Source organism: Rhamphochromis sp. 'chilingali', assembly GCF_963969265.1.
Source record: "Rhamphochromis sp. 'chilingali' genome assembly, chromosome: 13".
In the NCBI taxonomy this organism is placed as follows: Eukaryota; Metazoa; Chordata; class Actinopteri; order Cichliformes; family Cichlidae; genus Rhamphochromis; species Rhamphochromis sp. 'chilingali'.
The window spans coordinates 35,239,199-35,257,047 of NC_137940.1; the positions used below are offsets into that span (position 1 = coordinate 35,239,199).

The window sequence follows — 17,849 nt, forward strand, 5'->3', positions numbered from 1 at the left end:
TCAGTAAACTCTGCTGCTTTACCAAAGTGATAAGGAGCTTTAGCTTCAGTGTAAAGATTCCTCTGGAGGCACAAACAACTTCTGCATTCACGGAATTTGAATTCCTTCAGCTTTTTGCACCTGTGTTATGCATGAACAGCCACTTAGCCTGACCCTGGATGTAGCAGCCAGAGGTTTGTAAGGATAGGTCCCAGACACAAGACAAATCCCAGGACACAAGCAGCAACACGTACAAACATATTTACATGAGTATGAGTGAGGTCAATTCTTATAGAAAGCCCATCCTTGTTATGTGGGTCAAGGACGGCGGTGCAATCCCTTCAGGCCTGTCAGGCGGTCGTTATTCAGTTTGAAATTTCCAGGGCCACCGCTGATACACACTGCACTCTGACATGGCAGCCATGTTAAAGTTCAGCATAATATACATCTGCCAGTCTCTGTGCACTGTGGACAGGCTTGGTGCTCAAATTCAGACTTATGAAATGCAGATGAAGTGAATGCAGAGAAACTGTGAGTAGCAGACTCTGCGGGTGAGCTTCCTTGTTTTTTTATACTGTGCCCATTTGCATGACTTTTAGATGAAGAAAAAAAAATAGACTTACACATGTGGCATACCACTGGCAGCAGTGAGAGTTCAGACTCCCAATTACAGACTGCTGCCTGCCCTGTGCCCGGCCACAAAGGCCGTTGTTATCACTGGACCCACAAACAGCGCCTGGACGTGCTGCTGGAATGGATTGCAATGGTATGCATTACTCCGCTGATAGAGGCAGAACGTTCAAAAGTGGAGCTGAGTTTTTCATCCCCTGGTATGTTTTAATTGCATAGCACTGCATCTCCTGCCACAGACAATGAGGAAGAGGACAGAGGAGCTGGGGGGGGGGGGGGGGGGGAATTGAAGAGTTGAGCAGGAGGCTGTTTCTGGGATGGGCCTGATAAACGTCAATATTATAGGATGTCTCATTTCTCTGCATGTCTCACACCGTTTCTCCGAGCCCTGCGGAGGAGACTGAGCCTGACTCATTATCCTTGAATTTAGCTTTAGTGGCTGTTCACCTGTAAGTGCTCACTGCAAGTATATGCATATATCATATATCCTTGCACCTGTTCTTAGGGTGTCTCTTAGTGTGACACTGCAGCTTTTTGTGCTGGTATAAGAGTGTATAAGTCTTGTGTAATATACTATGCAATGTGATTTTCCCCTAGAGTCAGGGATAATTAATCATACGGTATTGAGTGGTTTACATTCTGTACACCAAAATATGCCACTTGGCCTTTCCATTTATTTTATACGCTTTGATAATTAAAGCATTATTAATAAATGTAACTTATCTGTGCAGCGATGAGTGACCTTGAAAGTGCTGCTTTGTACTGTGCTTTCCAGTGCCTCAGAAAAAAAGGAAGTAGAAAAAAAAGTCTCTAACTAGGGCTGTAAGGCACAAGTTGCTGCCTTTGAAAGGCTGGATATTCCTCTCAATTAATGGAGAGACATTAAGGGAGTCTTCATTGAACTGGCCTTACTTAAACAGATATATAGAGCAATTGCTATGCCCTCTGGTGCACAAAGTCAGTTTTAACATCAATTAGTGAGCGATTTATATGCAGAAAGAGTTGAGGCAAGAGCTGCGGCTGATTGAAGTGACTTTACTGTATCTCGTGGTGTGGTCCCTGGGTGACGTGGCAGAGAGGGCCCCACTTACATAGTCGTTTACGGGAAGGTGGTCCAGGACGTCGCGGGCAAAACGCTGACCTGTGACCTCGGCATCAGGTGTATCCACATTTACAACCTCAGCATCTGAGTAACAGAACGAGCAGGAGAGAATAAAAGCGAGAGAGAGAGAGATGTTACTGTATATACTTCCAACTGTTTTCTGTTGTTTGAATTAAAATAAGAAAGCTCTTAGATTCAATTTTGGCTTGAACACTGTGTTTTCCCAGTGGCTTGATGTTACTTACTAGCATTCAAAAGAAATTAATTCCAGGCTTTTTTCACGCTTCTGTCAAACAATGGTGTTATTGCTTTTGTGATACTAACACACAGATGCCAGTTCATAAAGCCTTGGCATCTTTATGAGAAAGAAAAAAACCAAAACCCCCTCTCCAGATGACCAAAACAAGAGGCTGAATGTAACCGGCTACATTTACTGAGATATATATATATATATATATATATATATATATATATATATATATATATATATATATATATATATATATATATATATATATATATATATATATACACACATATATACATATACACACACACACACATATATATATATATATATATATATATATATATATACATACATATATATATATATATATACATATATATATATATATATATATACATACATATATATATACATATATATATATATATATATATATATATATATATATATATATATATATATATATATATATATATACATATACATATATACATATACATATATATATATAAAAAAAAACAAAACACCCAGCACGCCCCTGCGGGCGGTTTATCCTTCAAGCTCGGGTCCTCTACCAGAGGCCTGGGAGCTTGAGGGTCCTGCGCAGTATCTTAGCTGTTCCCAGGACTGCGCTCTTCTGGACAGAGATCTCCGATGTTGTTCCCGGGATCTGCTGGAGCCACTCGCCTAGCTTGGGAGTCACCGCACCTAGTGCTCCGATTACCACGGGGACCACCGTTACCTTCACCCTCCACATCCTCTCGAGCTCTTCTCTGAGCCCTTGGTATTTCTCCAGCTTCTCGTGTTCCTTCTTCCTGATATTGCTGTCATTCGGAACCGCTACATCGATCACTACGGCCGTCTTCTTCTGTTTATCTACCACCACTATGTCCGGTTGGTTAGCCACCACCATTTTGTCCGTCTGTATCTGGAAGTCCCACAGGATCTTAGCTCGGTCATTCTCCACCACCCTTGGGGGCATCTCCCATTTTGACCTCGGGACTTCCAGGTTATACTCGGCACAGATGTTCCTGTACACTATGCCGGCCACTTGGTTATGGCGTTCCATGTATGCCTTGCCTGCTAGCATCTTGCACCCTGCTGTTATGTGCTGGATTGTCTCTGGGGCATCTTTACACAGCCTGCACCTGGGGTCTTGCCTGGTGTGATAGACCCCAGCCTCTATGGATCTTGTGCTCAGAGCTTGTTCTTGTGCTGCCATGATTAGTGCCTCTGTGCTGTCTTTCAGTCCAGCTTTGTCCAGCCACTGGTAGGATTTCTGGATATCAGCCACCCCCTCTATCTGCCGGTGGTACATACCGTGCAGGGGCCTGTCCTTCCATGATGGTTCCTCGTCTCCCTCCTCTTTCTTGGGTTTCTGCTGCCTGAGGTATTCACTGAGCACTCGGTCAGTTGGGGCCATCTTCCCAATGTATTCTTGGATGTTCGTTGTCTCATCCTGGACTGTGGTGCTGACACTCACCAGTCCCCGGCCCCCTTCCTTCCGCTTAGCGTACAGCCTCAGGGTGCTGGACTTGGGGTGAAACCCTCCATGCATGGTAAGGAGCTTTCTTGTCTTTATGTCAGTGGCTTCTATCTCCTCCTTTGGCCAGCCTATTACCCCAGCAGGGTACCTGATCACGGGCAGGGCATAGGTGTTGATGGCCCGGATCTTGTTCTTACCATTCAGCTGACTCCTCAGGACTTGCCTGACCCTCTGCAGGTACTTGGTGGTTGCAGCTTTTCTAGCGGCCTCTTCATGGTTCCCATTCGCCTGCGGGATCCCCAGGTACTTGTAACTGTCCTCTATGTCTGCAATGTTGCCTTCTGGTAGTTCAATCCCCTCAGTTCTGACTACCTTCCCTCTCTTTGTTACCATCCGACTACACTTCTCCAGTCCGAACGACATTCCAATGTCATTGCTGTATAGCCTGGTAGTGTGGATCAGTGAATCGATGTCTCGTTCACTCTTGGCATACAGCTTGATGTCATCCATGTACAGGAGGTGGCTGACAACTGCTCCGTTCCGTAGTCGGTATCCGTAGCCAGTCTTGTTAATGATCTCACTGAGGGGGTTCAGGCCTATGCAGAACAGCAGTGGGGACAGAGCATCTCCTTGGTAGATCCCGCACTTGATGGTGACTTGTGCTATGGGCTTGGAGTTGGCCTCTAGTGTTGTACGCCACATCCCCATTGAGTTCCTGATGAAGGCTCTTAGGGTCCCATTGATCTTGTACAATTCTAGGCATTCCAGTATCCAGCTGTGGGGCATTGAGTCATAGGCCTTCTTGTAATCAATCCAGGCAGTGCACAGGTTGGTCAGTCTGGTCTTGCAGTCTCGGCTGACTGTTCTGTCTACCAGTAGCTGGTGTTTTGCGCCTCTGGTATTCTTGCCAATTCCTTTCTGTGTCCCGCTCATGTATTGACCCATGTGCCTGTTCATCTTAGCCGATATGATGCCTGACAGGAGCTTCCATGTAGTACTGAGGCAGGTTATTGGTCGGTAGTTGGAGGGGACCGGTCCCTTCTTGGGGTCCTTGGGGATCAGGACCATCCGACCTTCGGTTAGCCATTCCGGGTGTCTCTCGTTAACTAGCAGCTGGTTCATTTGTGCTGCTAGACGCTCGTGGAGTGCAGTCAGCTTCTTTAGCCAGTAGGCGTGAACCATGTCGGGCCCTGGTGCTGTCCAACTCTTCATACTGGAGACCCTTTCTTGGATATCTGCCACTGTGATGGTTACTGGATCCTGTTCGGGGAGGTTGCTGTGGTCTGCCCTCAGATCCACTAGCCACTGAGCATTGCCGTTATGGGTTGCGTCCTTCTCCCATATGCTCTTCCAGTATTGCTCGGTCTCCAGCCTTGGTGGTGCTGTTCTCTTATTGTTCCCTTGCCACTGAGAGTACACCTTTGCTGGTTCTGTGGAGAACAGCTGGTTTATTCTCCTGCCTTCTATCTCTCTGGTGTACCTTCTCAAGCGGCTGGCCAAGGCTGTGAGTCTTTGCTTGGCAGTTTCCAAGGCCTCAGGTATGGACAGCTTGCTGTATTTCTTATGCACCTTCTTTGTCGCACCTTTCTGCAACTCCGTTAGTTGGCTAACCTCCCTCCGTGCTACTTTGATCTTGCCCTCTAGCCTCCTTCTCCATGGAGGGTACTGCCCCTTGTGGCTGTTCAACTTGTAGCCAAGCATCTCACTGATCACTGCTGCCGTATTGTAGATCAGCTTGTTAGTGTCGGTAATCGTGGTTGTAGGTATCGTCCGTAGTGCTGCATTAACATCATCTAGCAGACCTTCTGAGGGTACTTCACGTAATCTTGGTAACCGGCTACGGGGGATCCAGGTTTCAAGCTTGGCCATGATCCTATCTTTCAGGTCAGTTCCTCTCGCACTTAACGATCCTTCTCCTATCGCACTTGGGGCTATGTACCCAATCTCGGGTGGGGGTGATGATATCGCCCCCCTGACCTGGCGTCCTGACTCCTCCTTGCCGTAGCATTTGTGTTGTACCTTGTCAATCTCTAGCTGTGAGAGCAGTCCCTTCTTTCGAATGTTGGAACACTGAGCTACTAGTTGTTTCGCCGTCATTGTGGATGTTGGGTATCGAAGAATCCATAGGTCCCTCAGCCTATTCATGTAGCCCCTTCCGCCAGGGTTACTTGCGTAGTAGCATTCCAACAACGCCCTGTTTTCGTCTCTTGCCCACCGATGCCTTCTTGTTCCAGTAGCCCACTTTTCGTCAGGGTGCCCTGGTTCCTCAACACCTGACGCGGACCTTGTTGATCCGGGCGACGTCCGAGCCGGCATGCCTTCATATTTATCTGTCTCGCTCATGTCTGCGGTAGGCTTGCTTAGCATAGGGGGTCTAGCCTTAGGACCCTTACTGGATACAGACGCCCCAGGCAGGAATCGAACTTGCGATCCTCTGTTCCAAAGGCGTGTAGTCTAACCACTACGCTATCCAGCTGCATTGGCGGCCAGTATGGCATATATATATATATATATATATATATATATATATATATATATATATATATATATATATATATATATATATATATATATATATATATATATATATATATATATATATATATATATATATATATATATATATATATATATATATATATATATATATATATATATATGTGTTACGTGTGAGCTTAACAGTGCATTAATTTACATTTAAATAATCTGCAATGTAGACTAATCTCCAGGGCCTAAAATAAACCTGTCGGAAGCTTGAAAAACATGCAGTTCCTGTAATGGCCTCTCGGGGCTGGCTTTGAAAGTGAGTCCATCTTTATGCTGAAGCAGAAATAAACATGTTTACAGCCAGGCACAAAAACATTTTAGGCCTTTGAAGTTAATTTTCTCCATATGTTGAACTGTAGAGGGTGAAGTTGTATATAAATGACATTATTAGAGTCACTGGCCAGCTGATGCTAACATAGATTGCTACAGTTGCTAGTTGTCTGCTAGCCGTCAATTTGCTAATTTAAGTCACTGAAAAGAACCTTTCCCTGGCAACCACTGGTCACTAGGGAAAAAAAATGTACAGCGGGGAAAATAAGTATTTGACACATCAGCATTTTTATCAGTAAGGGGATTTCCAAGTGGACCATTGACACAACATTTCCACCAGATGTTGCCATCAAGCCAAATATTGACGTCATACAAACAAATCAGAACATATAAGTATACAAGTTAAACCACAATAAATAAAGTGAAATGACACAGGGAATAAGTATTGAATACATGGAGATAACAAGGGGCAAAATGACATAGAAAGCCAGGAGATCACCTGAAATCTGTCAGTATTGATAGAGAAATCCTGTCCCCTATCAGTACTAATTGATATCAGCTGCTTTAGTCCTAATTGATGGCCTATAAAGGCTCCTCATTACCCAGAAGGCACACAGGAAAGACTTCATGATGGGTAAAAGCAAAGAACTCTCTCAAGATCTTCGTAATCTTATCGTTGAAAAGCATTTTGATGGGAATGGTTATAGGTGCATTTCCAGAATGCTGAATGTTCCTGTGAGCACTGTGGGGGCCATTATCCGGAAATGGAAAGTGCATCAGTTCACCATAAACCTACCACGATCAGGTGCTCCACGCAAGATCCCTGTCCGAGGAGTCCAAAGAATAATCAGGAGGGTTCTCCAAGAGCCAAGAACCACTCGGACAGAACTTCAGGAAGACCTTGCATCAGCAGGTACTGTTGTTTCAAAGAAAACTATAAGCAATGCACTGAACCGCCATGGCATCCATGCACGCTCACCACGCAAGACTCCATTGCTGAACAAAAAGCATGTCAAGGCTCGGTTAAAATTTGCGCAACAGCATTTGGAGAAGCCTGTGGATTATTGGACGACTATAGTATGGTCAGATGAAAGCAAAATTGAACTTTTTGGCAGTCATTCTACACACCATGTTTGGAGAAGAAATGGCACTGCTCACCACCCCAAGAACACCATACCAACAGTCAAGTTTGGGGGTGGAAGCATCATGGTTTGGGGCTGCTTTTCAGCAAGGGGTACTGGCAGACTTCATATTATTGAAGGCAGGATGAATGGAGAGATGTACCGGGACATTCTGGATAGAAATCTGCTGCCATCTACCAGGAAGCTAAAAATGAAAAGAGGGTGGACATTTCAGCAAGACAATGATCCCAAACACAAGGCCAAGGAAACAATGAAGTGGTTTCAAAGAAAGAAAATCAAGTTGCTTGAATGGCCCAGTCAATCACCTGACCTAAATCCCATAGAAAATCTATGGAGAGAACTGAAGATTAAAGTTCATAAAAGAGGCCCAAGGAACCTTCAAGATTTAAAGACCGTTTGTGTGGAAGAATGGGCCAGAATCACTCCTGAGCAATGCAGACGACTGGTCTATCCATACAAGAGGCGTCTAGAAGCTGTAATCACCAACAAAGGCTTTTCTACAAAGTATTGAATAAAGTGTGTTCAATACTTATTCCCTGTGTCATTTCACTTTATTTATTATGGTTTAACTTGTATACTTATATGTTCTGATTTGATTGTATGACTTCAATATTTGGCTTGATGGCAACATCTGGTGGAAATGTTGTGTCAATAGTCCACTTGGAAATCCCCTTACTGATAAAAATGCTGATGTGTCAAATACTTATTTTCCCCGCTGTATATTCCCTGATTAGTTGGCAAAAACCTTGTGATTGCATTGGTAAATAGACTGGTACTTACATAGCACTTTTCTACTTTATTTGAACAATCAAAGTTCTTTCTACTACGAGCCGCATTCACCCATTCAACTCTTTCCTCTGCCTAAGTGCTTTTTATCTAACATTCACACAAACACTCCAGTGAATGGATCAGGGACAGTTCAGTTCAGTATCTTCCTTTGACATGCAGACAAGGGATTAAACCACTGATCTTAGTAGATAACTCACTCTACCTGCTGAGCCACAGCTGCACTGGCAGATTGCTGCAGTTACCCGTAATTTGCATGGAAGAAACTGACTTGTCTGCAAACACTTGCCAACTACTCTCCAAGCAGTTGGGAAACTGAAGTGTGAAAGAAACCAGAACTGGATACCGTCAGTATTCAGTAAAACTTTTAAAATGTGCTTGCTGCAGCACAGAGGCACAGCTTTTACTCTGAAGACAAACACTCTTGCAAGACTATCAGCTAACAAGTGTTTGCAGACAAATCAGCGTCTTCCAGCAAAACTACATCACCGCAGCAACCTGCTACACCAAGGCAATGATAAGGATGTTTTTGGTCTAGTCACTGCAGGCAACCTCCAGAAACCGCTCACCAACCAATTTGAGAAGGCATGCTTTTCCCCTCACTATCAATGGTTGTGCCATGTCCAATAGGATGGACAAATCTCAAGAAAGGTGTGTATGACATTACGTGAAAAGTTTCTGACGATGATGTATGTGGTGTTGATTTCTTTTGGAGCATTGTTAAAACTGTGGTCTGTTGTGCTATTAATTAAAACAACAGACTGTCAGATAAGCCTGTGCAAAGCCTGTCTTGCTTTTAGTGAATGAAATGCTAGTATTATTTTTTATGTTAGCACTAATTAACAGGCTTCTGTAGCCATGCAGTGCACTTATATAGTGTATGAAGACAGCTGGACCTAGCAGTCCACCATTACATCCCAAAAGGCCCAAATATTGCAAAATGCCAAACTCGAGGCCTCAAAATATTAATCAGTTAGTGCCATCACAGTGGCCAAATCCAACCTTTATATGTAAAGTATGATACCATATCATATAAAGTAGCCTTTCTGTGACTGTAAGACTTCAAGTGCATACATTTAATAAACTGTGTTTGCACTGATAATTTTGTAGAAACAGAGTATCAGAATATTCCTTTTGCCACGACCATCAGCCTCTCTACTTTTCTAACACGAACAGAGAAGCCTGGGCTGCCTGCTCATATGGTTAGGAACTCATGCTGTCTCCATGGACCTGCTTATGGCCTGTGGAGATGTCCTCCAGCGAGAGTGTTAATAGTCTGCATTTAGAGGCAGAGATGCCCCCTGCTCTCACCGCTCAGGGGGGAAGGATGGATCCAGTGGATGGGCAGCTGCTGGCAAATCTCCCAGATCTTGGAGTCAAGGAGGAAGTCCGGGTTAACGATGGGCTCCTCAGCAGGAACCCACACTTGGGAGTCGTCCACCTTCACATCCATGGCCCCAGTCTCATCCACCTGCTAGAAAACAACACATACAGTACACACACTCACACATATGTTATGTATACACAAGCTAGAGCACGTCGGACCCTGCAAAAATGTCTGCGCCCCACTCGATGTATAGTCATGCATTTGCACTCTGTTCCCCTGAGCCATGCAGCAGCAGCTCCAGCCTTGTCATTTTATCTATCACCTTTGTGTCTGCTGAGAGGACAGCAACTTCCCGACTCCTGACTCCCACTGCCCCGACTCCCTCCTCCTGCTCTCTGTCACCCTCTTCTCAAGCCTCCGGCATGCTCTTTCTATTATACATCATTGAAATTCACAGACAGTGATGATTTGACTTTTAAATGACTTTAGAAGTGGTCTTCATTACTCCGAGTGTGGCTGCAATATCGTTTAATGTGACAGACACAATAAAGCCTTGCATCCCCCCCCCACATCACGACCTCACCAACCCCTCCAACTACGCTCCCTTACTCCCTCCCCCTTCGCCACAATGCTTCGCTTGGCACCAAGCACTATCACTGGGCTTAATTTGTTGATACTGTAGTTCATGAGCTGTAAAGTAAACTATTATTGCTTAATGATAGGGACTACATGTCAGTGTTGTCTAATAGAGACATATGAAGGGGATTTGGTAATGCTCTCCCTTAACAGTGAGGATATTTATTTTCTTCATGTATATGTAAATACACACACAAACAAACCCTTCTTCCCATTCCCTTGTTAATTAGCAGCCCAGAACAGAAAAACTGTTCACTTGACAAATGTTTTTACAAGGTGATTTTCTTCCAGTCTAAAGCTTAATTGCACATTAGTTAAGCTTGATGTAGAATCCTGGGGCTATAGTGGGAGCGAGAATCATTTATATTGGGTCGTGCCCCCTCCCTCATGTTTGCCCCTGTCACTCTCGCATGAATTAGAATTTTGCTTTTCATGCTGCTTCTTGTTTGTCTTCGAACGACACAGCTGTGACCTGCGGAGACGAAGAAGAGGAGAAGGAAGAAGAGGCGGCTTAAGCGCATTCTGTCACATCAAAGAATGTGTTTGGGTGCGGGAGGTGCTCAGCCAAGCTTTCGACACACTTTCCCTCACTTTTAAGCGCCGGCCAGCAGACTAATGATGACTCGGAAGACTGGTGTAGCGGGGTGGTGGTGTTACAGCAGAGAGGTTGCTCTGCCGCAGAGCTGGTGTGCTCACCGTTCCTGTGGCTGCAGAAATTAAAATCAAACTCGAGCAACACAAACAGCCCTCTCTAATTGGACCTCTTAACCATTGAAGCCAAGTCAGACTTCTCTGGAAAGTAAATGGAGGTCACGACACGGGGCCCGCAACATGACTTTGACTTCACAGTTGAGAAACGACTCCAATAACTTGTAGGAGAGAGCGCCTTGGGGGAGGTAGTAAAGGTCAGCATTTTAGCATGGGGCAGGGATTTCTAAATGCCAGTTGACAAGCACAAAGACAACATGATTACAGTCCACCAGTTTATACACACTTTTGAAAGGCTTTTCCATTTTGCTATTGACAAATGATATATTATTAGGACACAAGCAACTTTTTTTATCAAGTATTGGACCTTGGGAATGATGGTAATTTGTTTTGTTCAGCCCTCTCCTGGTGTATGTATGCTTTTCGCCTACAGTGCACAACTTAATTATACACCAGTTGTGCTGTAGTTAATGAATTTACCCTCTCCTGCCACTGTGTCCCAAGGGGGGGAAACACTGTTGACATGACACATTGTTTAAAGTGTGTGCTATGTTTGCCAGAGATCAACAAAGATTTTCTCGCCATACCCAATGGCTTTCACACGCTGCACCTAACACTGGCAGTTTTCTTTTTTAATCTAACATACCTGGTGGGGAATTTCAGTTGACAGGCATATTCAGGCAGCTTACCATGTTTGTGCTGCTGCCTGCTTAAGGGCACTAAAGGTGCCGATCACACCAACATTTAAAAATGCTAATTCTGCAGCAATAATAAATACGACTCTCCAGGTGGATTTGCTTTGGCAGATGTGGCAAAGTAAACAAGTGGAAAAAAATTCAGCTTTGTTCACCTTTGGGGAATTTTGCCATGCAACTTTGCGCCACTGACAAACAAAACGGTCCTGATAGTGCGAAACCCTGAGTCCAAAATGGCCTCTATGGGAGATTTTTGCAATATGAAATATTTCTCTGCTGGGGAAAAAAGTGTGCCCAAAGAGGAAAGTCATGACACAGTAGTAGATTTTATGATACAGCTTTTGACTAAGGAAGCTCCTGTGTCAGCGAGTTCCCGGCTGGGTAGCATGTTAGTGGTTCATTTACCAGCTATAACTACAGTAGCCATGTGAGTTGTTACAGCATCACCGAGTCCCATATTTTGCAAAGACGTAAGGATGAATTCTGCTTTCCCATTTTCTGGCTTGACACGACCTTATTACTGAACACAGCAAATGCAGGAACCGAACGTTTTGTTGCAGTGCCACAAAACCACCCTGCCATTCACTGACAAAAATGACACAAAACAGTCCGCACTGTGCGCTCGCAGGACTTTGGCGTATTCGCAGCCTCTGCAGCGGTGTTGTTTCCTCATCACACTGCTTTTCTGTTTGTAGTTGTCGTCTGAGTGGGAGGTTTTTGGTTGCTGGGCGAGCTTTGGTCATCCATATTAAGTGGCTGTTTAATGGAGCAAACGGCATCCATTCACAATTTTAAGGGGAGTGAGGGAGGCTGATGGCGATTCCTGTGTCAGACTGGGGGAACTGGAATGAAGCTCAGGGATTACTCCCTCAGACGTTTCATAGAGAAGGCAAATTGAAAAGGGAAGGAAAAAATCCTGGCAAACAATTCATGTTTGTCACCTGGTTCTCCCTCGCAGGGGCTGCATTTTCTTATCAGCCGCTTGCAGTTTTACCGCAGTTTTTTCCATTGTTTTTCACCTCAGCTCTAAAGCCTGCCACGGCTGCTCTGAGCCCTTTTTCCTAAAAGCCTGTGGTGGGGTTAAGCTAGGAACCATTAGCAGCTGGCTTTCACCCCTGTGAGCTTCATGTGTTTCACCACCTGAGGAGGAACTTGTGCTGATCTTTTCCAGGGTCACACGTGGGTGGTTTTCACAGAGGATGGAGCAGGGGCTGCTGTCTAATGTGAGGATAGACTTTGGTGGGGTCAAGCCAAGGTCACTGTTTATTACCTCAATATGCCCCCCTGGTATTTACTGTATTTTTGTTGTGTAATCTAGTTTTTTTGTGATAAAATCATCACCTGCAGAAATATTAGCCACAGTGTAAAGTGGTTTAAGTACAGAGGGGACAGAGCATAAAGAGAATAATGTATCGCATTTATGTGGTATTGATTGATGAATATATATATGTATGTGAATTGACTAATTATGCGGCTTCTTGCAGAGAGTTAGATAAGCTGAGTCCCGGCGTCGTGTCTGTCAGCTGATGACGTGCCAGAGTGTGCAGCTACAGATTCATTTCAGTGAGCTGGAAAAGATCAGTGTGCAATATCAGATCACGAATGTTTATGGCATCTTATCATGTTAGTTTACACACATATTACAAATTTGCAAGCTAAAAACACGTTTTCCGTGACCTTCCCGGAGTCTTCTAGTTATTGCTTTGAGGTAACCAGGCGAGCAGCACAAGCACAAGGAGAAAATGTTCTGCCAGGTAAAACGTGCCATGTTTGCAATCTGCTCTACATTTCTGAATGTGCAGGCATTTGCATGCTTGTACAGAGACAGGCTCTCCGTTTCCTCCTGTTTCCAGTTGTTATGCTAAGGTAAGCTAACGAGCGCCTGGCTGTCGCATCAATTTAAATGCGCAGACATGAGATTGGAATCAGTCTCCTCTGCTCACTCTCAGCACAATAATCTTCCTTCAAACACCAGAATCTTTAGAGATTATGAAGTCCACGGCTGAAGAGAATTATATTTACATGCCACTTTGCAACACTAAATATGTTTTCAGCTTGTTTGTGGTTTTTACCAGCATGTAAGAAAAACGGTTTAATTTATTGTCCTACAATTGTTTTTCAAAAGCTATAGGGAGGAACTAAATCTTTATTCCTTCAGGGGTTTTTCAGTGAGTAAACATGGCATCATGTTGGATTTTGCGATACTAACGTCCACCTTAACCACCTGCAGTGCAGCGATATGCTGTGTTTACTTTTATAAATGTTTCCTTTTCATATAATCAAAGCGAGAATAATGCATTCTCAAAACACGCAATATGAAATTAGTTAGCTGTGGTTGTAGTTTAGAAAAACGCTTTGTAGGGGGCAGGGCTGTGTGTTTGCTGCCAGGTTAACACTACTTAGAAAGTTGAGTCAAAGCTCTTTTCTTCTTGTGTGTCATCTCTTACGGCAAGATTGGAACAGACTACAATTAGACCTTCATGCAAGCCGCAGCTTAGAAACGAATCATTACTTTATTGAAAGGCTTCCTTAACTACTGGTATGTGTCCTATCACTTTGCTGGCCTTAGATGATTTACTTTGGAGCTGTGAATTAAGCCAATTAGGCTTCACAGTGCACAAAAGAAGCTAGAGATGGCACGGACATATGGTGCTGCCTGGGCAATTAGTATCTGTAAACGTAGATCAGACATTATAAAGATGAGAAGAATTTAAAACAAAACAGTGTTTGGTTTTTTTGGGGTGTAACAGCTTGTGTTACACCAATAGTGGTCTGACAATTGCCTTATTCTGTTTTTAAAATAAGGCAGTGAGTGGGGTGCGTCAGATATTTGCCAGCTACTTCTTCTCAGCTACAATGTGAAATGTAAATGAGAGTATGCTAGCAGTAGAGACATTCGAGAGGAGGATTTTCTCTTTGAACATGCAGCCCACTCTGTGAATTGCACTGTGACACTGAAAAAATGGGAATTTTGATTGACTGAATTTCCTCCATTCCTTTTTCTGAAGTTCACACACAACTGTAGGAATCCCGAAAATGAAAATAAATCACTCTAAACCTGGAGAGGGAGCCTTGTGAGTTTTGCAAAGAAAACAGCTTTAAAAAATAATATATAATTTTAATGGTTTACCTCTCCCTCAGACCTCTCTTCCACCCTTCCCCCTTTAGGCTATTTGGGTAAAGCCTTTGGAGGAGATGATTAAAAATTAATATTTGGCTCAGGATTGACAGCAAACACCATTTGATGTGAGCCACAAAGAGACTATGGGTTTTCGGGTAGCTTTCAGGCGGTTTTACAGTTACCACAAACCCTAGGTTTTTCTTCAGTGAGAGGGTTGGGGGAGATAGGACAAGATGGACAGGCCGAGGATTTGTGTGGCGCTTGCGGTGCTCAACTCTGGTTATCTCCCTGCAGTATGCATGACAGCCTCTGCGGGACCGAAGAGAGTCCGAGCTACATGCAACAGAGAGAGGAGGCATACCAGCAACTCCGTGTCTTCAGTCTCCACCTCTGCCACTGCGGGTAGTTTCTTAGTTTGGGCCCTGATGTAGCACCTCTGATGTTCAGCAAACCGGATCCCAGTGATTCCCTTTGAAAAAGAAAAGAAATGAAGGGATACTCAGGAATTCAGATATATGTATCATTCAGTAGCCGTCTGTGATGTGGATATCTCATATGAACTGAGGCAATCATTTTAAAATGCTCAGCTTTTTGCCGATAATCAAAGCTGTTAAAAAGTTAAAACCTAATGAGTACGAAGAGGTGTGTTTTGATCTTCTTCTTCATGTTTTTTTTTAACTTTTATGTCATGGTGTAAAATTGATGTCTGCTTGGCTCTTGCAACGCAGCTTTTGCTTTCAAGCTGAATGAAATAGAAAGGTAGCGGGTGTTCCACTGTGGCTCGGTAATGCTTTATAGCAGGATATATCGCACAGGAGAGCCAAGTGACATTGTTGAGAATGAAGTGTTTTCTACAGAGACTGCCCCCATTGAATTAGCCAGTCATAGGTCCCTGTCACTCTCTTAATCTGCGCAGTCAAGTGTGGAGTCACTCTCTTCAGCTCCACTGATGATCCTCCACCATGTGGACCGTGGCTCTTTTCAGTCTGACACACAGAGCCTCAATAGGCGAGAAAGATCTGTTAATTCCCTCTCGCCGCTATTGTATGTTAATCTAAGATATTCAGCCGGAATAAGTTTGAAAGACTTTCAGTAGATCAGATTGTATCCAATTTATTTTCTGCAGAGAGCTGCTCGTTCAGCACACAGTATTAGAACAGACGGCGGGATCTACATCTGCCACAGCTGCTTTAAACTCGCATCAAGTAAAAATTGTATGAGCCGTACCATGAAAATGGACTTGATTCAATCTAAATTTAATTACACTTACACGGTGATTGCTATGACATCTCCTTTGAATTGGTTAACTTGACCATGTGGGTGCTATTTCTATATTTTCAGCGGTGCTGTCACTCCGAGAGACAGATACCAGCTGTACGAGACACGATACAAAGTGATGGCTGTCATAATCTACTGCATGTAATTTCATCTGTGTGGAAAAAGGATGGGGCAATAATAGTCTCAAGCACAAAAGCATTATGTTTATGCCGGGCTTTATTGTGATGAGTCTCTGTTTAATTTGGATCTACTGTGTTGGGGAGCTGCAGCGCTAGAAAAGAGGGCGATGTTGTGATGAGATACACTGATTACTGGGCTTGGTCAACCAGAAAATGAAGAAAGACACATTAACATAGGGCTGAGAAATGGGAAAGCAATGCCATTTTAACAGACAACATTGAAAGATCCACTTGGTGTATCCACGTGCAAGATGCTCATCTAAGTTTTATCAAGAGAATAGAGAACATGTAACAGCATGCATCATTCAGCTCATTCAAATGTCAGCTGGCATTAGTCTGGGCGATGCCTTCACATTACCTGCAAAAACGTCTGTAATTATGTGACATTTCTTACCCATGAACTATGCAACTCTCCTTTTACGAGATGGAACATGAAAATGTTAAACGGCATGACAATTATATCTCGTTTAAAATATTAAATACAGCCTGCACAATACATTACACGTTATCAGTGTGGCACTATCCAAGGTGGACCTGTATGAGTCTAAAACAAAGAAACCTCTAAATTTTAAAGATTTCTTCACGTTTTGTTGTTACTGATAGTCCACCTCACAATATCCGGACATCACAGTCAATCACAGAAATCCAAGCAGGATGCTATGTTACCGTAGGCTATCCTCAACTTCATCAAAAGTTTTCCTGCAGTCATGAATTTCAAAAGTGCTCCAAAGAAATTTTCGATGGATGAGTGCTGGAGGCGAGGTTTGATGCTTCCGTTTTATTTGCTGTGAGAAGAGGAGGCAGTAGACCGTATAGCAAAAAAAAAGACAGGTTTTTTCTTCTAAATTCCCCTCTGACCAACACATCCTCGTGGTTAAAGGCTATCTGCAAAGACGACTGGCTAACATGAAACAAAAGAAGTAAAAACGTACAAAACAGCATCTTATAAACAGAAAGGTTGGATGTGATTATGTTGCTCCGTGTTTTATTGTGTAAAGTACTCCTAAATTATTTAAATTATCTGTCAAAATGTTGACTGTGGTATGTGCCTGAAGTTTAGCCACAGAAGCTTTACAGGACTGTTGAGGCTGACTTGCTGTGTGCAGGCTGCCAAAAGATAGACGTTAGAAGACATTCAAGGACAGCAGCAGTGAGGACACGAAACTTTGAGCCAAATGGCTCGTCTAAAGCTGCCTTTTCAAGTCGAACCTGAAAAAGAGAACTAATTTTTAACAAGGGGCGTGATGTTGTCAGGTTTTTTTTTGGACATTTTATAGTTGATGAAGCAGAAATATATCACAAAAAATAAGCAGCTGCGGAACTTTTTTTTTTTTAAGGATTACATTAGAGAAATATTACTTTTACTATCAAGTTAAGATTTTTGTATGACGACACATAGATCATTTAGCATAAATATATATCTGACACTTTTTTGACAAATTTCTCGAAAATTGGTTACAAATTCAACAAGTTATGATTGATCTGTCTTTCTCCATCGTTTTTGTTGCTTTTGCCCATTTGACTCATTTTGTGATTCAGCCTTCAGTAGTACAATAACACATGTTTTGCAGATATTTGTCCAAATAAGAACACTTCTGTCAAACTGGTCCAAATTTGCAATGAAACAGTCATGTTGTTGTCATAGCCAGCACGAATTCAAGTGAAGTCAAGGACATCCACATCAGACTTGATGGAGGGTACTGATTTCCTGGC

General features: G+C 43.4%; 1 protein-coding gene across 1 annotated transcript in view; it reads right to left on the bottom strand.

Moving 5' to 3' along the window:
• tnmd (tenomodulin) overlaps window positions 1-17,849 on the bottom strand; it is a 69,572-nt gene that overhangs the window by 3,325 nt on the left and 48,398 nt on the right. The window contains exons 4-6 of the mRNA XM_080900716.1: window positions 15,041-15,148; window positions 9,504-9,666; window positions 1,701-1,795 (exon numbers count right to left, since the gene is read on the bottom strand). Of these exons, the coding sequence (XP_080756842.1) occupies window positions 1,701-1,795; window positions 9,504-9,666; window positions 15,041-15,148 (366 nt within the window). The remainder of the gene's footprint in view (window positions 1-1,700; window positions 1,796-9,503; window positions 9,667-15,040; window positions 15,149-17,849) is intronic.